Source organism: Mauremys reevesii, linkage group 13, assembly GCF_016161935.1.
Source record: "Mauremys reevesii isolate NIE-2019 linkage group 13, ASM1616193v1, whole genome shotgun sequence".
Classification (NCBI taxonomy): domain Eukaryota; kingdom Metazoa; phylum Chordata; order Testudines; family Geoemydidae; genus Mauremys; species Mauremys reevesii.
The window spans coordinates 8,586,246-8,609,068 of NC_052635.1; the positions used below are offsets into that span (position 1 = coordinate 8,586,246).

General features: G+C 45.9%; 1 protein-coding gene across 1 annotated transcript in view; it reads left to right on the forward strand.

Annotated features, from left to right (window-relative positions):
• The first annotated feature begins 3,242 nt into the window (after positions 1-3,242).
• Positions 3,243-22,823, forward strand: part of LOC120379924 (maestro heat-like repeat-containing protein family member 2A) — a 270,114-nt gene continuing 250,533 nt past the window's right edge. The window contains exons 1-16 of the mRNA XM_039497439.1: positions 3,243-3,396; positions 4,116-4,258; positions 8,378-8,500; positions 9,391-9,553; positions 10,103-10,201; positions 11,485-11,636; positions 12,168-12,311; positions 15,333-15,425; positions 15,898-15,967; positions 16,085-16,198; positions 17,159-17,232; positions 17,495-17,617; positions 18,907-18,990; positions 19,367-19,511; positions 19,978-20,018; positions 20,343-20,484. Of these exons, the coding sequence (XP_039353373.1) occupies positions 3,357-3,396; positions 4,116-4,258; positions 8,378-8,500; positions 9,391-9,553; positions 10,103-10,201; positions 11,485-11,636; positions 12,168-12,311; positions 15,333-15,425; positions 15,898-15,967; positions 16,085-16,198; positions 17,159-17,232; positions 17,495-17,617; positions 18,907-18,990; positions 19,367-19,511; positions 19,978-20,018; positions 20,343-20,484 (1,750 nt within the window). The 5' untranslated portion in view covers positions 3,243-3,356. The remainder of the gene's footprint in view (positions 3,397-4,115; positions 4,259-8,377; positions 8,501-9,390; positions 9,554-10,102; positions 10,202-11,484; positions 11,637-12,167; positions 12,312-15,332; positions 15,426-15,897; positions 15,968-16,084; positions 16,199-17,158; positions 17,233-17,494; positions 17,618-18,906; positions 18,991-19,366; positions 19,512-19,977; positions 20,019-20,342; positions 20,485-22,823) is intronic.

Genomic DNA, 22,823 nt, shown 5'->3' on the forward strand with positions numbered 1-22,823 from the left:
TATGCTTTCCAATGTGCATTACTTTACATTATCAATACTGAATTTCATCTGCCATTGAGTTGCCCAGTCACCCAATTTTGCGAGATCCCTTTGTCACTCATCACACTGTGCTTTGGATTTAATTCTCTTGAGTAGTTTTGTATCATCTGCCAATTTTTCCACCTAACTGTTAGTCCCCTGCCCCCTTTCTGAGAGAATAGGTAGACCACAGTTCACTTCCTGAATGTTAACAGACTTGGGCTGCAGCTTCATAAAACTATTCCACTCTCAATGAGCCATCACTGCTTTGCTTCAGATAAGTTCCACGGAAACAAAGGGCTAACCATCAGCTCAGCCACATGTCACAAAATCCAGTTGTCTGTCACCTAGGTAAGCAGCTGTACTTTGTCAGAAAGAAGGGTATAATTGAGAAATGTGCATATTGGCAATGGAAACAGCTGGGGTCCTGTGTAAACAGACTGGCTGTTGCATGAACCTCAACTGGAGATAATCCTCAAACTGCAGAAAATAGTATAAGAATAGATAACAAACAACATAGATCCCTTCGCCGTCATTCCTTTCTCTCTGCTCATGGCATCAAAAACTCCTCAAAAACACTGAACTGGGGGATGAGTCCTGGCTCGGAGACTTCCAGCCAGTAAAAGGCTGAAAAGAGCATGTGTTGCGAAAAAAACCCTTTGTTTTGAATGTATTTACCTTGCTAAATTAGATATTCATTTGCATTTTATCTTTTATTTTCTTTGTAACCAATTCTGACTTTTTTGCTTCATTATTTGTAATCACTTAAAATCACTAAAATCCCCAAACTTCTCAGAGCAGATGAGAGAGACTCGGATAAGTTAGTTCTCCTGAGCTACTAATCAAAGGATCCAAAGCTTTAACTAATTAAAACTCTCTCTTTTTTGGGGGGGGGTAAACTATATACTGAAATGAAAATGTATTCTTCTGTTAGAGGCCCACACCTTCCTCCAGACCAAAGCCCAGGTCCTAGACAGTACTTGTGCACATGCATAAGATGGGAAAACTCAAATGTGAAAATTACACATGTGCTTAAGTGCTTTGCAGGATCAGGACCCGAGACACATGATCTCAGACACAGAGTCAGGCCTATGGTTTCTTAATGAGCACGTCTTTCCCAAAGTCTACTAGGGATTTCATTTTTGATACTGATGTTATGTGGGAGGCGCTCTGATACTATAGGGATAAGTGGCAGTATAAAGCCCTAAGACAGACAGAATCTGAGCTATCTCCAAAAGCAGCAGCATTGGATTTAGAATCTAGTTTGGCAGCAGGAAAACCCATGGAAAAATCTCTCTCTTGTTCCAAAGGAAGTCAGCCTCCTTTTGGGGGACAGTTTATTCCAGGAAAGCTCTCTGAATATCTTTGAAGCTGCCCAGTCTGTGTCTCACTACCTCCTCAGGGAAGGGCGGGGCAAAATACCATGTGACTATGGTTCAGAGGGGGCGGGTGAAAAAAGCCACCAGGTAAAAAAAGGTGACCTTAATAGAGGACTAGATGTTTGGGGAAAAGCAGATGTGGAAAATTGTAGTAGCATTATAGGAGTAACAAAAGGGAAATCCATGGGGGGTATCTGCTTAACATCTTAGATGTCTATACACAAATGGAAGGAGTAATAATAAAGAGGACTAAACAGTAAAATCTGGGAGTTTTAGTACATAAGTCATAATTGAGCTTAACTGGCATCACAGATACTTGATAGGCTAAATCTCAGGACTAGAATATTGGTATAGAGGGCTATAGCTTGGTCAGGAAGGACAGGCAGGAAAAAAAAAGAGAGGACGTATTGCATTGTACACTTGTTCTGAGGTCCAGAAGGAGGTGAGAAGCAGACCAGTTGAAAGTCTCTGAGTAAAGATAAAAGAAGGAAAAAAACAGGGGGGATGTCCTGGTAGGGGTCTATTACAGACCACCCAATCAGGAAGAGGAGGGAGATGAGGCATTTCTAGAACAAAAACCAGAAATATTCAAAACACAAATCCTGATGATAATAATGGGGGATTTTACCTACCTAGACAGCTGTTAAAAAAGAAATATGGCAAAAAACAAAATTATCCAGTAAATTCCTGGAATGTACTGGGGACAATGCTTTGTTTCAGAAAATGGAGGTAGTAACCTGAAGGACAACCATTTTAGACTTTATTTTGACCAACAGGGAGGAGCTGGTTGTGAATGTGAAGGTGGAAGGTGATTTGGGTGAAAGTGATTATGAATGATAGATTTCATGATTCTAAGGAAAGGAAGGAGTGAGAATGACAGAAGGAGGACTACAAAAAGCACACTTCAATATACTCAGAGAATTGGCAGGTAGCCACCCATAAGGAAAATATCTAAGGCATAAAGGAGTTCAGGAAAGCTGGCAGTTTCTCATGGAGACAATATTAAAGGCACAACTGCCAATACAAAGGAAAGATAGGAAGAATAGTAAGTTTTTAATGACCTGAAAATCAAAAAGAAATCCTACAAAATGTGAAACGGAAGAATTACTAAGGAGAAGTACAAAAGAATAGCATATATGTGTAAGGATAAAATCAGAAAGGGTAAGGCACAAAAACAGTTATACATAGCAAGGGACAAATGTAATTGGAATTATTTTTCCATATGGTTTACTGCAAAGAGTGTCATCACTCTGAATGCTTTAAAGGCAACATAACTTCCAAAATCAAGAGTTGGCTCTACATATGACACCACACTGTATCAAACACAATAAAAATTAAGTATAAATTTCAATTCATTGTAAAAGAATATAAAATCAATATTTGTAATACAGTTCAGTAAGGTTTCATCAGGCTTTTTGATCAACCAAATTAAAAAGCAGAGGGAAACCAACCAACCACACTCAAGGGTCACTGTGCATTCTCCAAGGCAGTTTCTTCTCTTTCTTTGTTTGGTGCTTTTATTTATATAAATTCAACCAGGAGCAGATTTTCAGGTAAAACCAATACTGGAAAGTGTGGTAAACTGAGAGAGGGACCAAACCAAAATTCAAAGTGATGTTGAGAGAATGAGAAATTCTACACTGGAGCAAATATAGCCATCTATTGAACTGCTTACATGTATGGGCCCAGATATTGAAATGTATTTAGGTTCCTAAAAGCTACTGATTTCAGTGCGAGTTAGGAGCCTAAATACCTTTGAGGATCTTGTCCATGTAATTACAGCACATACCTGGTCAGCAGCTGATTGTGTGGTATGCTACAGTCACATCGATGTCATAATAGTGCTTGCATAATCTGAACTGGCTATCCTGGCCATGACAGACTGAGAGGCCAGCTGCCTACCAGGACAGGAGCTCTTTGGAGAAAGGACTGGAGGAAGTGGTGAAAAAAGACTAAAACATGAATAATCTTGTGAGTGAACAGGAGGTAATTGAGAGAGGTAAGGGTCAGCATTGTATTTTCTAGATCCAGTCTATTCACACACACATTCAGAAAGCCTAGGCATACAGATAGATTAGTTGTAATGTTCTCCATTTGTATGACCAGAACCTCAGCTGCTGTAAACCAGTGTTGCTCTGTTGTCTTCCTTGTAGCTGTGTTGATTTACACCAGTTGAGGACTTGGCCTACAGCCTCTGGACCTGGAAACTTTCCTGAGAATCTGAGTTTCTATTGAATGTTATGGGGGAGGTCTGACTAAGCAAAACTCTTAAAGCATGTGCTTAACTTTAGGTCTCTTTGTTGGCTTAGAGTTAAGCATGTGATTAGGATGCTGAATCAGGGTGTAGGTGCCTTAATATGGATTTAGGTGCTTAAGTTTAGGCACCCAGTTTTGAAAATTTGGGCCATAAATTATTATTCTGTATGCTATCAAACCTCATCAATTGATAGTAAAGAGGGAAAGGAAGATTATTTTACATGGGGATCTACTTGAAAGGAACAAATTTTCTTCATTATGATTTCCTCCCAAACACACTGGGTCCTTCAGCACACAAACCTGGTCATCAGGAGGAAGGAAGAGAATTTACATGATTCCCAGGTCATCTTCTCCTCACAGTGTTTGGGCACCTGCAGAATCTTTACTGGATAGTGAATTAAAGAGGCCAGCACCAATTCTACTATCAGTGGTAACCAGCCAAATCCTTTTATTAAATTTCAGGTGTTTATAATGAGGTTGTTTCCCTCCTGGCACACATGGATGACCAAGATAAGGACAGAATTGCCCTCAGGATTGCCTCTATAGCTAAGACCAAGCTGGCTAGTGTTGTGAGAGTTCTGCTGGAGAAATTGCAACAGGATAAGGTAGGGCAGTTTCATGAAATTAAATCTGCTTTCCATGTGTCCTCACCAAATTCTGCCTGACTTCCTGGGGGAATGCATGGGGGTAATTCAGTATAGAACTTGGCCTGGTGCACCAGCAGCATAATCTGTATTCACCCTTCTATCCTCCATGATGCAAAATGCTGTTATTACAGATCAGGCTGATATAATGCTCTATAAAAAGAGCATTGTCCGTTTTCACACAGTGGAGTACATGGGTTGTATATAGTAAAAGTACACTATAGGACCTGCAGTAATCTCTTCCAATAATACTTTGCCCTTCTTTAGCATCTTCATCCAAAAATCTCAAAGCACTTACCTAACACTAGTGAATTAAGACTCACAGCACCCTTGTGAGAATGGTAAGCATGATCCCCATTTACAGATGATTTGTGTCACAGGGAATTCAGTTACTTGCTCAACACCACTTAGCAAGTTAGTAAAAGAATGTGAATAAAACCCAAGTGAACTGACTCCCTGCTCTTATTCCTAACCAACACTCATGTCATCATAAGAAAGATTATTGAGATTATAGCACTGAAGGGACCTTATCTATATATTTTCCGGGGGGAGGGGTGGATTCTGCAACAAAAAAATAAAAATGATGCGCACAGTATTTTAACATTTCTGCAAATATACAATATACTTGCACCAGTTCAAATTATTTATTTCAAAATCCCTGTCAGCAAGTATGTCTGTATCAATAGACAACAAAAAGGATTGAGGAAATCTTTTTTGACAAATAGATTCCTTACTATGCATATTAATACAGAACTCTGAGTAACAATTCACTTCAACTCACTACAGAGCCATATTTCTTGCACTCCTCATGGCTTGGTGGAGTCAGGGGTAATGGAGGAGCTGAGGGAGAGGGAGGTGAATTGCTGGGAAGGAGCCTGGGTGTGAACTTGGAGGGTTGCTGGGTATGGATGGGAAAGGTATGGAACAGTTTTTTTGGGAGGGGCGGGGAGGAATTGTTAGGGAGCTCTCCCCATGCAGACCCTGGCTGACTCCTAACCTCTCCCATTCAGTAAGGCATCTGCCCCTGCCTCCACGTGTTCCTGCACCCTCATGGGTCCTTGCACCCCTTGTCCACATGTGTTCCTCCACCCCCACTCAGATACCCACTCCCCCCATCCCAATGTGGCTCTATGCCCCACCCAACCATCCCCTGTCCCTGTGTAGCTCTGCACCTCCTCCCCCATCACTATGTGGTTCTGAACCTCCCTCCCCCCTGTAACACTGGGTCTCCACTCCCATTCAGCCCCTGCCCCAGTCTGTCCTCCCCCACTAGCCCTTATGAGCAGAACCGAACTGCTTGTCTTGGCCTCCTAGTACTTTAATTATTTGAATTACTTGATTAATGATGAATCTCTTTTGGTTTTAAAGAATAAAATTATTGCCTAATCCAGAGCTACTTGTATTACATAGTGCTTATGTATTCATAAATTATCAGTGACAATTTTCAATTAAACAAATCCCCCTGACATTTATAAATGAATGGAAGGAGCTTCTCCCCAGTGGAGCTGTGTGTTCTGGTTGCAGTTTGCAGAAGCCTCCTTTTCAAGCAGCACCAATGGAATGCTTAGCCAATCGAGAGATCTGATTGGCTCTGAACATTCCAAAGGGCTTTATGACTTTGGCATGCAGGTCACCTAGATATAGAGACTCCCAGGAGACAGAGATGGAAAAGATCTATTGGATCATCCAGTCCATGTCCCTGTGAATGCAGAACCATTCCAAATGGCCATTTCCCACTGGTTTGGCCAAACTAATTTTAAAAGCCCCTAATGACTGAACTTCCGCTATTTTCCTAGGAAGACTATGTCATAACCTTATAGATCCATCTCACAGGTGAGGCATTTTTCCTGTTATTAAAGTCTAAATTGTATGTCTTTTTTTAGTTTAATCCCATTACTCCTACTTTTACCTAAATGCAGTGATGAGCTGCCAAAATATTAACAACCGGTTCCCTCCTCCTCACCTCATGAGGGGGTCGTGCCCCCCCTGGGGGTCATGCCCCATCCAACCCCCCATGTTCCTTGACACCCCCCTGGGACCCCTGACCCATCCCTGTCCTCTGACTGCCCCTTGCAGCCCCATCCAATCTCTCCTCTTATTCTTGATGGCCCCCTGGGACCCCTGCCCCATCCAACTACCCCTTCTCTCTGTCCCTGACTGCCCCTGCCACCTCATCCAACCCCTGCTCCTTCCTGACTGCCCCCTGGGACCCTTGTCCCCATTCAATCCCCCTGTTCTCTGCCCTCTGACCACCCTGACCCCACAACACACGAACACTGCCTCCCTGCTCCCTGCCCCTTACCACACTGCCTGGGTCCGGGTCCGCTCTGCCGGACCTCGACCAGTGCCGTGCCGACTCCCCGGCCGGGCCGGGCCTGGGCCGGGCCGGGCCGCTCGGCGGCACCGGGCCGGGCCCGACTTGCCAGGCCGGGCCGGCCGCACGGGGCCAGAGCCGCGGGGCCCGACTCCCCAGCCTGGGCCGGGCCGGAGCCGCTCGGCCGGCACCGGGGCCGGAGCCGCGGGGCCCGACTCCCCGGGCCGGGCCGGAGCCGCTCGGCCGGCACCGGGGCCGGAGCCGCGGGGCCCGACTCCCCGGGCCGGCGCCGCGCCGCCGACACCGGGCGGGAGCCGCGGGCCGGGCCGGAGCCCGCCGAGCCGCTGGGCCGAGCCGGGCCGACTGGGCCGGCTCAGCCAGCCGGCACCGGGCCAGAGCCGCGGGTCCGACTCCCAGGCCGGGCCGGCGCACCCGGAGCCGCTGGGCCCGACTCCCGGCCAGCGCCGGCTCGGCTGGCGATGCGGGCCCGACTCCCCAGCCTGGGCCGGGCCGAGCTGCTCGCCGGCACCGGGCCGAGCCGGGCCCGACTCCCTGGGCCGGGCCGCACCGGCCGGAGCCGCGGGCCCGACTCCCAGGCCGGGCCGCTGGGCCGCACCGGGCCGGAGCCACGGGCCCGACTCCCGGCGGGCGGGCCGCCAGCCGGCACCGGGGCCGGAGCCATGTGGCCCGACTCCCCGGGCCGGGCCGGGGCCGCTTGGCCGGCGCCGGGGCCGGAGCCGCGGGGCCCGACTCCCCGGGCCGGGGCCGCTCGGATGGCGCCGGGGGGCCGCGGGGCTGGGGCCGCTCGGCCGGCGCCGGGGGGCTGCTCGCCCAGCGCCGGGCGGCCGGGGCTGGGGAGGCCGGGGCCGTGGGTCCTGACTCCCCGGGCCAGGCCAGACCTGCGGGTCCCCAGCTAGGCCGGGTCCGAGCCGCTCAGCCGGGACCAGCCCCAGCTGGTGGTGCTTGGCTGGGGCGCTCGGCCAGGGCCAGGGGGAGCCGGACTGGGCCATGCACACACCATCCCCCCCGCACCCAGCTTACCTTCCTGCTGCATTTTTCAGGCTTCCCACGAACATTTGATTCGCGGGAAGCAGGGGAAGGGGAGGAGAAGGAGGGTGGAGCATTCAGGGGAGAGGGTGAGGTGAGTTGGGGCCGGGCCGGGTGGACAGCTGCCCTAGCCTTTGTTAAATTTAAAAGCTTTTTAGAACTGTTTGTCCTGGAACAACCGGTTCTAAAAAGGCTTCTAAATTTTACAACCAGTTCTCGGGAACTGGTGCGAACCAGCTGGAGCTCATCACTGCCTAAAAAATTCCTCTTCCTCCTTGATGTTCACACGCTACATATAGCCAGGTCCCATAGGATTTGGGTCAGGTTGCAGTACTCTTTTCAGAAGTTAATTCTGCCACCCCCCTGCATTCTTTTTTGCTCTCCCATGAATTACTTCCAATTTGTTGATCTCTCTGGGAATGTGGTGCTAGAAAATGCAATAATCCAGATGCAGTCACACCTTAGATGAACAGAGAGGAACTGTCGTCTTCCTGCTTTGTGCCATGATCCCTGTGTGGAAAAGACCCAACATACATGGCTCTTTGTGGTAGCCGTCACCCCTTGCATATACACGTTGACTTGGTTTTTCACTGTCACCCCCAGGGCACTTGTTTGGATTGGAAGCTCTTTAGGGAAGGGGCTTATTTGTCAAATTACTGTGTGGTCATCACGAAAAACTTTTACCCAATTGTTTGTTCTCTTTCCTGGTTTGTCCCCAGCAAAACAGAGTAGCCATTTACTTTATCCTGGATAAGGTATTACAGCAGGACACTGGGGGCCTAGAGATAAGGCTAGTGAAAAAAATTATAAGCCTAGCCTCAGAGCAGATGAGAGAGACTCGGGTAAGTTAGTTCTCCTGAGCTACTAATCAAAGGATCCAAAGCTTTAACTAATTAAAACTCTATCTTTTTTTTTTTGGGGGGGGTGAACTATATACTGAAATGAAAATGTATTCTTCTGTTAGAGGCCCACACCTTCCTCCAGACCAAAGCCCAGGTCCTAGACAGCACTTGTGCACATGCATAAGATGGGAAAACTCACATGTGAAAGTTACACATGTGCTTAAGTGCTTTGCAGGATCAGGACCCGAGACACATGATCTCAGACACAGAGTCAGGCCTATGGTTTCTTAATGAGCACGTCTTTCCCAAAGTCTACTAGGGATTTCATTTTTGATACTGATGTTATGTGGGAGGCGCTCTGATACTATAGGGATAAGTGGCAGTATAAAGCCCTAAGGCAGACAGAATCTGAGCTATCTCCAAAAGCAGCAGCATTGGATTTAGAATCTAGCTTGGCAGCAGGAAAACCCATGGAAAAATCTCTCTCTTGTTCCAAAGGAAGTCAGCCTCCTTTTGGGGGACAGTTTATTCCAGGAAATCTCTCTGAATATCTTTGAAGCTGCCCAGTCTGTGTCTCACTACCTCCTCAGGGAAGGGCGGGGCAACATATCATGTGACTATGGTGATCAGTCATCCACCCACAAGGAGCTAATAATGAATAGTCTAACTAAGCAGCTTGCAAGCAACTCAAAGGCTGAAAATTGTTTAGCCAAACGACTCAATGAATATTTATGACTAATGACTGTATCCGCAGAAAGTTGGGTGAGTTCATTCGGAACTTATGCACAGAAATAAGATCTTGACTCATATAAACAACTCTGGCTAGTGCAACCGGCTTCAGTTACTTCAGTCTTTCTCTTTTTTTTGTTTTGTTTGGTTTTTTTTTGTAGGAAGCAACAAATGAAGTAAAAGTGGCAGCTAGCAACACGTTAGTGACTCTGGCAAGCTGCTATTTTGATCATGTCATGTATGAGCTGCACTGTCATCTGAAACCACCGAAGCTGCCTGAAGAGTTTATTTTAGTTACGCTGGGCAACCTGTCATCAGCCTATGGTATGGTAACTTCCATCTTTTGTTTCAAAGTTATCGTCTTTCATTTAAGGACAGGAGATTAGCTGCAACATTTTTAGGTAGAGAGAGTAAACAGAGCTCTGCTTGAGTGTGTGCGTGCGTGTGTGGAGAGACAAAGGATTCACTGCTCTTGCTAGTTCTGGCTTCCAGATCATGAGCTGTCCAGACGGCAGTGGAAGCTCTAACTTCTGCCCCCAACTGAAGTTCCTTAAGGATGGGAATGAGTGGAAGATCAGGTCTAGTGGAGCTCTTCTCCACCCCACTTCCCATCCGGCCCCAGTGCTCTCTCCCCTTATGCTGGGAGTGAGTTGAGCATCGGGCACAGCTGTGCACTGGTGCAGGATTCCTCTCTTCAGGGTGAATCCCCCACTGGCTTTCAATGGCTCCTTTAAAGCCAGTCTGCTCTGCTTATGCAGCGCAAAATGACCCAGGAGCCCATAGTATCCTGCCCCTCAGTGTTTCTAAGTGTGTTCTAAGAAGGCGGAGAGCAGCCGATTATCTGTCTTCCTTCTCTTCTGCCTTTCTCTACAGCACGTAAGTGTATCCCTTTTGTGAGAGTGACCCTGAACACCATGGTCTCCATGCTGGAGTTCGTCAAGGACGGCAGGCTGAGACAAGCATTTTGCGGTGGTAAGTGCCAGCACTTACTGCAGGTGCCCCAAATGGATATTTAGGGGGTCTTGGTACAGATTGGAGTGACTGACCAAGTTTGCAAACATGCCCTGAACTGTGCTCCCTGCCCTGGATTGCACCAGGTGGTGCGTTCCTTGGCTCCCGCAGCACTCAGTGAAGTTGGGAGTGCTCCTCACTTTGCAGGAGGCACTGAGCATTTGTAAGTTCAAGCCCTTTATGACTCATGGATATAATTTAAAATAAACAGACACAAAGGCTGAAGCTGCCCATCTGCCAGCAGTCTCCTGGGGGAGGAGGTGAAGGGAACAGATTTCAATACTGTACATTTAAAAATCCCATTTCCCACTCCTTCACCCATTCTCTCCTCTTAGTTTCTTTATCATCATCTCCTTTCACCCTCTTTCTCTGTCTTCTCTTCCTCTCCACTTCTCTCTTCCTTTGCTTTTCAGGTGATGCTCAGTAAGGGGTTAATCCTGTGCCTTTGAGGTAAATGGGAATTTTGCCATCGACTTCATAGACAACAGGATTGGGCCCTAATTCTTCTTAGCAAGGACACTAGATACACCTACCTTTAGGGCAAAGTGCTCCCCACTACCTTCAAATCCCAGTAAAGCCAATGGCAGTTAGGGGCACTGAACATCTTTCAGACAAACTGTAACTCGAGATAAAATCATCCAGTGTTAGAGTTAAATAAACAATAACTGCAGAGGACACGAGTCATTCAGAGGAGAGCTTGCTGAAATATTTTGATTTTTAATTATATTTTCCATAATTTTTTCCCCAAATTTGATGAAAAACAAATGTGAAAAATGTCAGTGACAAGTCTGATCAGGAAGTGTGCATCCAGTGTTTCTGAGTATCTAAAGAGGTGGCTGGATTTTTTTGATTTTTGAAAAATAGAAATGATTTTTAAACTTTGCAATTTTGAAAGAAAAAATCACCATCAGTAAAGATTTGTAATTTAATTTAAACTGTATTTTCAAGCAGCTCTAATTAAAAGGTAACAAGGAAAGGAGAAAATATTGTCTTCAGATGCTGGTAATTGAAAAAAGATTGAGAGATCTGCAAATTAAAAAGCCTTTTGAGAAACAAGACACGGAATGGGGGGAAGAGAAATAGCTCAAAATTGATGTTGGATTTCAGCGTCTAGTCCTGAACAGAGCAGTAGCTGCCATGGATTGTAGTAAACTTTTGGCCTGGGTGTCTTCATGGATAAAGCAACTTCTCCTCATTACTAATGTGTCCTTTTCACATTGCCTGTCTTCTCTCCGTCCATGCAGTTCTGGAACAATGGTCAAGGGCAGTACGTCTCTTTTTGGCTAACTGGGAAAAGTGCTCATTCCCCAAAGTGGGCCAATTGCGACTCTGCAATCATTTTCTTCCCGTCTACACTCATGTGACCAGCAACTGGCTGACCTGTGAGGAGCCGGAGGTGAGAATTGCTGGTTCTCTAAACCTTTAGCAGAAATTGTAACGTTAAATTCTATGTGTCTGACACTCATTGTGATGATGGCATTTAGTAGTAGGTCCTTTTGGATGGAACAGAGTGTCATGTAAAACATCTAAAACCCAAACATTTATAATGTCACCACATCATGGAAATTCTGTCAGTACACAGTGTACATGGATTCTAGTTTTATGCACCTAACGTGCAGATAAACACGGGATAGTGGCTTAAATTAATTCCTCCATTCAGCCCCAGTGGAGTTCCAGCAGGGATGAGTTGGCCTAGAATGCATACTAATCTGGGGAATATTTTACCTGGTATAGTTGTGAGGTGCATTAGGATATAATCCTGAAACCAACCCTACGAGTCCCGGTTCTTTACCAGGAAATATTGAGATAGGCCCATTCCTACAGTGGAACAAGGGAAGTTGCAGGCATTGGAAGTAGAAAAGGTGTGTCCATTGGATGATAGTGAATGAATTAGTAGGAACATAAATTCTGTGTCTCATCTATGCAGCTCAAGCAGGCTATCATCAAAGCCCTTGGTCCCATGATGAGCCTCCTGCTACACAAAGAGGAGTATCAAGATCAGATATTTGAACACCTCTCATGGCTCCTTGAGCAATATAATGAAAACACTGATGTTTTTCACGTCACCAAGGTGAGGTACCACTCCTTAAGGTAACTGTCTATGTGTGTGCATGTATGAACTGCACAAGGAATTTGCTGCCAGTGGGGTTTCCTGGTTGAGACAGTGACTTGTTAGAAAATAAATATCCACACGAGTTCTGGGTTTATACACATGGTGAGCCAGGCAAGAAGATTTGTAGGTAAATGCCTCTTATGAAAAGCATCCTCTGTTTCCTGGGGAGGATGATAAGGAGATAAAAAACAAAACACCTGCCCCCCTGCCCAACAAGATCCTCCCTCATGATTTCCCAGTACATCTTGTCAACTCTGCGTCTCTCTTTTAGTTCATAAGCTCCTCAGAGCATGGTCTGCCATATGTTGTCTCTGGTCAGTACCAAGCCAATGGTCAATGGCTGAAAATTAATACTAAGGAGGCTTGAGGGTGATTGCTTTGGATTATGTAACTAGATGGATCTAAAAGCATTGCCTGTCTATTTCACCTCCCGTTCTATGCAGTGCTGTTGTAGCCATGTTGGTCCCAACAGCGCCAAGGTGGGTGAGATAATCTAATTAAAGATATTGTCTCACTCCCCTTCTCTCTCTATTTCATCTACCCTGAGTACCACATGAGCAAGAATTAAGGGGCCATATTCTGTCTTCAGTGCGGCTACACTGTTGTAAATGAACTCACGAGACAGCTATAACTTCTTGGTAGTGATATTTACTCACCATCTCTGTTGGTTGAAGCTTTCTGGTACAGTATGTGGTCACTTTGGGGGTTGAAATACCCATGATTTGGAGGGAACCAACGCATCATGGACTTGTTTGATAGCATCAGAGCACTACAGAACTGCTTCAATATAGTAAAATCTGTAGATGGCATCAGAGACATTCTGGAAGCTTGAAGCAGCAAAGGAGAAAAGTGTTTAGATGCAGGAAGGAATTTGATTGTCACCTTTTTTATCAATAACCTGGCAGAGGACATAAAAACATCTCTGATAAAGTTGGGAGATGAGATAAAAATTGGGAAGTGGTAAAAAATGGAGAGGACAGATTCACAGAGATCTAGATCACTTGGTAAACTGGGTGCAAACAAAGGTGCATTTAAATATGGCTGAATGTAAATGTGAGCATCTAGGCACAAAGAATTTAGGCCATACATACATGATGGGGGATGCTGTCCTGGGAAGCAGTGACTCTGAAAATATTATTCATCATGATCACCACAATCAGCTGAACATGAGCTCATGCTGTGGCCAAAAAAGCTGAAAAGCATAAAAAGGGGAATCTCTAGGAGGAGTACAGTGGTTATTTTACCTCTAAATCTGGCACTTGTGTGACTACTGTTGGAATACGGTGTCCAGTTCTAGTGCCCACAACTCAAAAAGGGTGTTGATAAATTGGAGAGGAGATTGAGAGAAGAGCCACAGTGATTAAAGGATTAGAAAACATGCCTTACAGTGGTAGAATCAAGGAACTCAATCTATTTAGTTTAACAAACAGAAAGTAAAAGGGTGCGTGATTGGGTTTAGCTACCCAACATTGGTTCAACACGGGATAATCATACTTTATGGGTTAAGGAGGCCATGGCCCCTCATCTCTTCTGGGCATGCTTCAGCTGGAACCAGGATATTAAAGAGAGCCACTCAGCTCAGTCTGGGATGGCTGCCGAAGAGAGCAGAGGTGCATTCAGGAGCAGTGCCAGGGTTTTTGGCACCCTAGGCGCAGGGCCGGCTCTACCCATTTTGCCGCCGGTCCCGCGGCTCTGGTGGACCTCCCGCAGGCGTTCCTGCGGAGGGTCCGTCCCACGGCTCCGGTGGACCTGCCGCAGGCGTGCCTGCGGATGCTCCACGAGAGCCGCTGGACCAGCGGACCCTCCACAGGCACATCTGCAGGAGGTCCACCGGAACCACCTGCCGCCCTCCAGGCAAAATGCCGCCCCCCCCAAATCCTGGCACCCTAGGCGACTGCCTAGCTCGCCTAAATGGAAGCGCCGGCCCTGGGTGCATTGGAGGCTCCTGCAGAGAGACTGCCAGTGCTCCAGGATTCAGAGGTCAGCCAGACTGTGGCTGCAACCGACCCCCAGCCGCCCAATGCCAGAGATGGAGGAGAGACCACAGAATTCCTGAGTGGAAAGTATCCTAGGTAGACTAAGCATTGATCCAGTTGAGGCACTGGGCTTTGACTTGGCGTGTTTTGGAAGGATCCCCGCTGATCTGGTGGCAGATACCCCTGCGGCAAGACAGGGCCCTGGGCTGGGACCTGTGGAATACGTAGGACCCAGTGGAGAAGGGCTGGCCACTAGGCAACACTTCCCTGCTGCAAAAGGTGGTTCTAATGACTCTGGCCACTAGGCCGCATTGCTCTGCTGCCAAGGGTGGTTCCATTGACTTTGCCACTAGGCCGCACTACTATACCTAGAAAGGGAGCCCTACAGACTCAGGCTGTTTGGCCGTGGACCCTCACTGAAGGGCTGCTGCGCTGATCTCAACCATTAGGCTATGCTGCCGTAGGAGTCAGGACTGCTGCGGTGGCTAAGGAGACTAGGCCAGCTGGGCCACCCGAGATCTACTTCATTTCCTCCACAACCTGGTACCACCCTGACGGGGTGGACCTATCCTGTGACAGGTGACTTCATGACGGTCTATAATATCTTACATGAGGGACTCATGTTTTATAACGGGCTCTTCAGTCTAGCAGAGAAAGGGGTAACTTGATCCAGTGGCTAGAAACTGAAGCAAGACACATTCAGACTGGAAATGTGTGTCCATTTTTAATGGTGAGATAATTAACCATTACAACCATTTACCAAGGGCCGAGGCAGATTCTCCCTCACTGACAGTTTTTAAATCGAGATTGGGATGTTTTTCTAAAAGCTCTGCTCTGGAAATTATTCTGGGCAAGGGCTGTGGCCTGTGTTATACCGGAGGTCAGACTAGATGATGGCAATAATCCGTTTCGGCCTTGGAATCCATGAATCCCCTGAATCTGCTTCAGTCACTACATATTGCTCTTGTGTGTGCCACCATCTGACTTTCACCCTCTGTTGCAGAGTCTGAGCCAGCTCTTGGAGGTCTCTGGTGAATATAAGATCCCTCTCCCTGACGGGAAGTTTCAAGCCATCTGCAGTGCTCTGCATAACCAGGTGAGGGGTGGTTTTGCTTGGATCCCTTGAGCTTAGGCACAGCAGATCTGAAGCATATTAACAATCCAAATCTATGAAATGATAGTGCAGAGCCTGGGGACTGCCTCATGCCTTACTGATTTCTGCAGGCTCAAGAGTAAGCAGGTAGTGGTCTCACTTTCTTGGCTAATATCCAGCTCAGTTTGTAAAGCAATTTTACCATAAGCTGATTATCAGGGGGAGTCAGAGTTGTACAGTAAACACTGTGGCTGTGTCTTGATTCGATGAGCTCTGCTGCTCAAAACACTTTAGCTTCTCTCATCTAATGTATTGGACATTGTGTTTGATTCTTCCTGTGCGTTCAGTACCATCCACCTGGGGTTCAGACCTCTAGTTGGACAAGTAGGAAGTGGAAGCTTAGAAATTAATTGAACATTTTCTTTTCAATTGCTTCTGATTAGTTTTTCTTTGACCATTTCCCTTCTTCCCACAGCTCTGTTCTCAAGCTAGGCCGCTCAGCATGGAAAATCACACAGAGCTGGTCCATTGTGTAGTTCAACTAGGTAAGGGGAAGAAACTCTGAGTTACACAGTAGTTTCCTTGTAACTTCCTTACCTTTGTAAGGTATGGTAGCAATAAGAGTTCTGTCATCAGCGAGGACGTGATTTCTTCCCTTGCAGCCCGTTCTTCTCCAGAGGATCTGATAGCCTTTCTGCACTCACAGCTGAAGATTAAGAATGAGGCTGTTTGTGTGACCTCTTTGAAGCTGCTCAGAGCTATTGTTGATGCTGACTGTAAGTAACACAGGAGCAACTGTGCCAGCTGCCCTCTTGGCCGACATGCTGAGGGTTGAGTTGGGGACGTCCAGGGCAGGGCCGGCTTTAGGAAGTGCGGGGCCTGATTTGTGGGGCTTGTACTCACCGGGCGTGCCCTGAGACTTCGGCTGCACTTCGGCGGCGGGTCCTTCACGTGCCGCCGAAGACCCATAGCGCTGCCGGGTGAGTAAAAATTTAAAAGGTCACTAGGCGCGGGGTCCTGTTATGTGCAGGGCCCTGTCAGGCACGGGGCCCAATTCAGGAGAATCAGAGGAATCGGCCTAAAGCCAGCCCTGATCCAGAGCTAAAAGCATGAGCTACTATAGATTGAGCTAAAGAACCAAGGCTTTGTAGGCCCGGCAGGGCTGTAACAGACTCATCACCTCTGCAAATGGGGCACAGAATCTCTATAACACACAGTCACCAGTGGTCTGGATATCCACTAAGGGGCAAAATGCTGCCCTAAGTTACCCCCCTATGGCCACACAGAAATCAACAGGTTCAACTAAGTGCTGAATGTAGCCCAAGATATTTTTCAACTTCAGATACAGAAGTTGACTTGGGGCTAATGCACATTAATGATAATCAAAAATAAAATAATACCCTGACTTGATAATCGTCAGTATTAGACACTGTAGACTAGATTCTGAGTTCTGTTAGACTGTGTTAAACACAGATTGACCTCAGTCTATCTAATTCTTTTATACTATTTCCATCATGGCAGCATGATGGCACTATTTATAGAACTGGAATTACTTTAGATTTACACTAGTGTAACTCAGACCAGAGTCTGGTCCTATGTTTTCCCCATTGATTCTGTGTATGAGAGAAGCTTGGTATTATTCTTAAATAGGGCCTTTTGAAATCCGGGATTCATTCCAATGTGGAAAGTGAGTGTGTGGATCAAAGAAGTACTGTACACCTCTCCTTATCTTTCAGTGCCCGAGACAAGACTGAAAAAGTGTCTGATTGTGAAGGCAGTGAAATCCACTTTCAGTGATCAGAATGCTACGGTAAGATTGTGTGGAGCAGTGAAATATTTCAATTTTTTTTCAATGATATGGGATGAATGGACATCTGGGTGGAGCTTTCATTCAGATCCAGAGGAGAGACTGCAGACTAGAGAAGGCATGTCATTATCCTGACTGTGTTAAATGGATCCATGTTTATAAGCCAAGGAGAACAAATCAAAAGCATAAGGACTCTCATATCCTATCTCCTATTTCAGGCAGAAGGGATAACAATAACTCATGTGTGTCATCTCTACCCTTGCAGGTGAGGAAGACAGTTCTTCATTTCATCCAGAGGCTGCTCAGCTTACAAAGTGTGGAGAACTGTGCAGCTTGGGATATGGTAGCACATGTTTTCACGGAGTTCAGTGTGTCCACCAGCAAACTGGTAAGGAGACTTCTGAACACTTAAGACTCGGTCCTACCATTCTTGCATGCTGACTGCTCCCCTTGCCTGCAGTGGGAGTTTTGACTTAAGGACAACTGGACTGAAGGATTAGAGCCAGAATCTGATCAGTTATATTGGTGTAAAGTCAAGGTAACTCCACTGACTTTAGTGGCGTTACTCTGGATTTATACTAATGTAACAGATCAGACTCTCACACTGGGTATTTACATCTAACAGAGTCATCTAGGTTCCTCAACCCTCTGATGAGTCATTGAAAATTCTGAAAACACCATTTTCAGTGAAATGTTCTTGTACAAGGAAGCACATCTCTTTGTTTTCTATAGACTCTCCAGAGAACATAATAGTGCCCAATTCTGTGGCTGTTGAAGCAAACATAAACTATCAGCAAAATACCGAGGTTATGCAGGTTGCATCCCAGACTGTCAAGAGCCTGGAAAAGCTTGCTGCATATTTCCCTCACTACATGCTCTAATCTGCATGTACTAGTTTAAAAATGTCTTCAATCCGTGTTTCTATCCATGGACACAGCCAGAGGCTCCAGAAACTTTGTGATCCATGATTGGATCCATGATCTGTATTAACATAAACAGGTCAACTTTACAGTAAGTTGTTGAAGATCTTAGCTCTGCCTGGCCCCTTTTCTTCAAAGTTGGAGCTTGTGGCAATACTCTCCAAGGGCCTTTTTTTCACACACACACACACGCACACACACATCCGTCTTAAGGAAGGCTGCTTTTTGTCCTCGGGCCAGTTTTGCTCTCCTTTACACTGAAATCAGTAGAGTCAATCAATATTTAGTCCGGTGTAAGTAAGAGCAGAATTAGGCCCGTTGATAGAATCACACTCACTACACCCAGAATGACCAAGCTGGTTGGGGCATCAGAACAAACAGAGTGGATCCCCCTGGTTCTGAATATTGATTTCCACTGGGCAGAGTCTGAATGTTTTTCCTCAGAGATAAAAAGATGAAACAGTTTTTCAAATTTAAAGAAAATTAACCCTGTTGGGGAAACTCTTCTGTTCAGAGAATCATTCCCTTCACTTTAGGGTTTTCCTAAGCCTGGGATCTGACCCACCAGTTAAGAGTTTTCGTTATTCTCTTCCCTTCAGATGTTTGTGCACTTCCAGTGCAATATAAAAGCAGGCATAGGTCAATGTTCAAGATAGCTTTGTAAGAGAAGGACACTGATTCTCTAGCCAGTGTCTTGCTACTAGCTAATAAGTTCTATAGAGCTGTCTCACAGCAGGGTACAACACTTCTCACCCAGGCTATTCCGGAAGAAAACACGATCCAAACCCTGTGCACTGACATCCTGCAATCTCTGGACACCTCGGTCACTGGAATGACCCAAGTAAGTGACCTGTTGCTACTGCTTCTTGAAATAGGGACGTTCTTCCTTATCTTCCTTGTACCTCCCCACAAGGAAGCTTTTTGCACAGTCAGCATAATGGAGGAACAGCATGTCAGATTCATGTCAGGGATGTGACCCCTTCATCACGGAGTAAGTGGTTCACATTAGAGAAAAGATAGAAAGCAACTGAACTGGAAGGAATCATGTTGCAGAGATCTTCTCTTCATTCTTTCCACTGTCTGAGTGCAACTGCCCCTTAGGTCCCCCAGGGGGCTAAGCTACAAGCTACATGAGAGGGAGGGATTCCGACAGCAGGATATTGGAGGTGGGGGGATGGAAATAGCTGCATACTGAACAGTCTCTCTCTTCTCTGCAGGTGTTATGGCCAAGGCTTCTCGAATATGTGGTGCCAGTTCAGTACACTGGTACTTTGAAGCCTCTCTGCAGATGCCTTACGGAGCTGGCTGAGAAAAAGCAGCAGGAAGGAGAAGAAGCTGCTTGCCTTGACTACGATGGACCAGGTTTATAACAGAAACTCTTTCATTTATGCTCTCCAGGCACACTACGCAATGAACAGGTTCAGTCTGCTCCAGTTCTCTCATCTGCAATGAGAAGGCTAAAATGAGGGATGGTCTTGTGATTACAACATGGCCATGGGATGGAGCTAGGAAATGTGGGTTCTGTTCCCAGCTTGCCACCAAAATTCTGATGTGACCTTGGGGAAATCACCTGACCTTTCTCTCTCAGCTTCCCCACTTGTGAAATGAAGGAGTAATTAATGGCAACCTCATAGAGGTGCTGTGAGATGGAATTCATTCATGTCTGTAAAGCATTTTGAGAAGCTCAGACTGAAAGCACTATGGAAATGCAAATTATGATCAGCTGCATTCAACATTGGTGGGCACGTTGGAAATGGCTAGGTGAATAACATCAGCAGGACTCTCTGAAAGTCTGGCAGAATTCATGATATTCTCTTTCTTTCCCTAGTGAAACTCCCTACACCCCAGGGGCTGCTGGCACGACTCCTGGTGAGTAGACCATGAGAATAGGTTTTCTGTGGAATGTGAAGTGGGACAGTTAACTATAAAAATGGGTTTTCTAGCTAGATGCTTGTAGACAGGCTGAGGAATGTGTATGATTTGGATCTCTCTGTCTCTGCCCTCTCCTGAGACGCACTGTTCTGCATCCTCGTACTAGCTAGAATGCTTTCTTCTTCAGGAAGGCACTGCAGTAGAATCAACAACTCTATTGTATGGTCTCCACAATGAGAGAGTCTGAACTATTCCCTCCTTCAGGACCACACTGGTATTGTGCTGACCAAACTTAGCCTGTTCTTTCTCTCTCGCTGACAGGTAGTAGCCTCGTCCCCTTATGCAGGAGAAGGACACGGATGTGCTGCCTTGCAGTTACTACAGGCCCTGCATCAAAATATCCATGTAGCAGTGGGTGAGATGTGGGGAGTAAAGATCCCATCTCTGCTGCAGTACATTGAAGGTAAAGTGCTAGTTAGGAGGAGTGCGGTCCATGGAGCATAGAAGGGAAGCCAGAAAATGCAGCTTCGTATCGACACGTGTTGTGCCATTCCTGTTGCAGTATGTGGGAACAGTGGGGAATTGAAATTGGGCTTCTAGGCCCTCACTTTTCCTTCATCTGGATAACTGTGAACCACTGGGCTAAATCTAGAGTTAAACCACTGAAGCCAATTCAATCCGGGCAGAATCAGGCCAGGAAGGTTTCAGCTGAATGGAAATTTTACAGCAGTTCCCCCCACACCTTTGCTAGGTTAATGTTTGGGAAGGTGTATTACACGTGAAGTTGGAGGTTAGTGAAATATTTTGGGGTTCCATATATAGTCTGATTTTGCAAACTGAATGTTTCTGAAAATTAAACCCCATGTTTACTTTCAAGGGTGATTCAATTAAAAACCCAGAGTTTTTCTTTCTGTAAGGAAACCTGAGCCATAAAAGCTAGGTTGGCCAAGTGGGTGCCCATGTAGACTCTAGGTATTGTGGGCCTAATAATGTCTTTCAGCAATTTTACAGTGGTATGAATCTATTGACCTCCTCAGTCAGTGTAGCTGCATCTACACTATGGGGTTATGCCAGCAGAACTCCAATGACGTGGTTGTGCCAGTGTAGTCTCTGTGGAGTATGACAGACCCTACGTGGAGCACAAACCCGATATGTTTCTGATGAAGGTCAGACCCCACAATGTTCAAGTGGGTTTGATAGTCAAAAAAAGATTTTAAAAATGAGCTGTATCTTCCCTAGTTGTTGCTGTACAGAGTCCCCAGTACTGCCTTGTGCCGACATTAAAGAAGGGTAGGTTAGAGCTGGACATTCAGAAACGGGGCCAGATTCTCAGCTGATGTAAATCAGTATAATTCCATTGACTTCAGTGAAGCTACACTGATTTACATCAAGTTAGGATCAAGACTAGAATCTTTTATTATGCAGGAAAAGTTTGTATTCCCATTAAACCCAGTCTTCTGATGTGCTGAACAGTTTTCTGAGATGCTAAGTACCCTCAGCTCCCATTAAAGTCAAAAGGAATTGGGAGTGCTCAGCATCTCACTCCTGGTGGGTTGACTGACCCTGAATAAAAATGCCAGCAGGGTACATAACATGATACTTTCTGTTGGTCCAACAAAGAACTTGGCATAGGTCCCATTTAGCCTTGAAAGCCCAGGCATGTTACAGCTTGGCAGAGCAGGGGTTTTCGAAGGACTGATTGCAAAGGAGATTCCTGGGACGACTTTTCTTGCTAACCTAGCTGACATTATTGTTTTGCCTCCTGCTTCATAGGAAACACAGAGAATTCCCTGGACCACGCGCGGTGGGAGCAGATGCTGCTTCAGGTACAAGATGGCTTTCAGCTGTATTGTCACAGCCCTCCCTCCCCCCTCCAAATGTATCAGCTGGGGAAAATATTAATGATAAACTATTCATTCTAAGCAGAGTTGGTCAAACCATTTCATTTGCAACTTTTGTTCAGTGAAAACTGGCAGTTTTATTTTCATGGGACACTTTCAATTTTTTTTTTTACACAAAACAAAAAACAAAACAAAACCCAACCCAACTGGAAAAATGTTCAGTTTTTTTTTTAACTGAAGTTGATTTTTTTGGTTTTTTTTCATTTGCTTTCCTGTTTGTCTCCTTCCCCCTGCCTCCCCTCCCCCCGCCCCGGCTTTTTCAGTCACAAAGTGGAAGAGGGGAGGAAAGGCCTGGGGACGAGGGATAAAGGGAAGGAAAGGGGGAAAACAAAGAACTGAATAATGGTCATTTTTTATTTTGAAAAGCAAAATATTTTTGTTTCTTTCACTTTTCATGTGTGTGTTGAAAAATCAAGAAAACAAAAAACTCCCACTTGCTTTGTGAAATGGACTTACCATTGTTCAACCAGCGCTAGTTATAAATAACTCTGCGTTACCACTGGGAACAACACACAACATAACCAGAAAACCAGCATGCTCATGGTGCTAATGCACCACTGGGGGACATAGAAAGGATTCTTTTTTTCTCTTTGCCACTCAAACGAAATTTGCTGTGAGAAACCCCAAAGGAAAAGACAATGAATGCGTGGAACTATATCTGGAGGTCCAGAGGTATCTGGCCCCAGGTATCCTTCATCTATTGGACGAACTGACAGCTCCTTGTCTTATGAATGGAGGATGATCTTTGGTCTGGGTGTTTCATGCTGGGAGAGAGATTTGGGGGAGCTATCCTTTGTGAGACAGGGGAATATTTGGTTATCTAAGTTCAAGCTCTAGAAGTGTGTTAGGATTTTATTTTTACGTAACCATTTGTTTACATTAATTTTACTTGCTGCTTCTC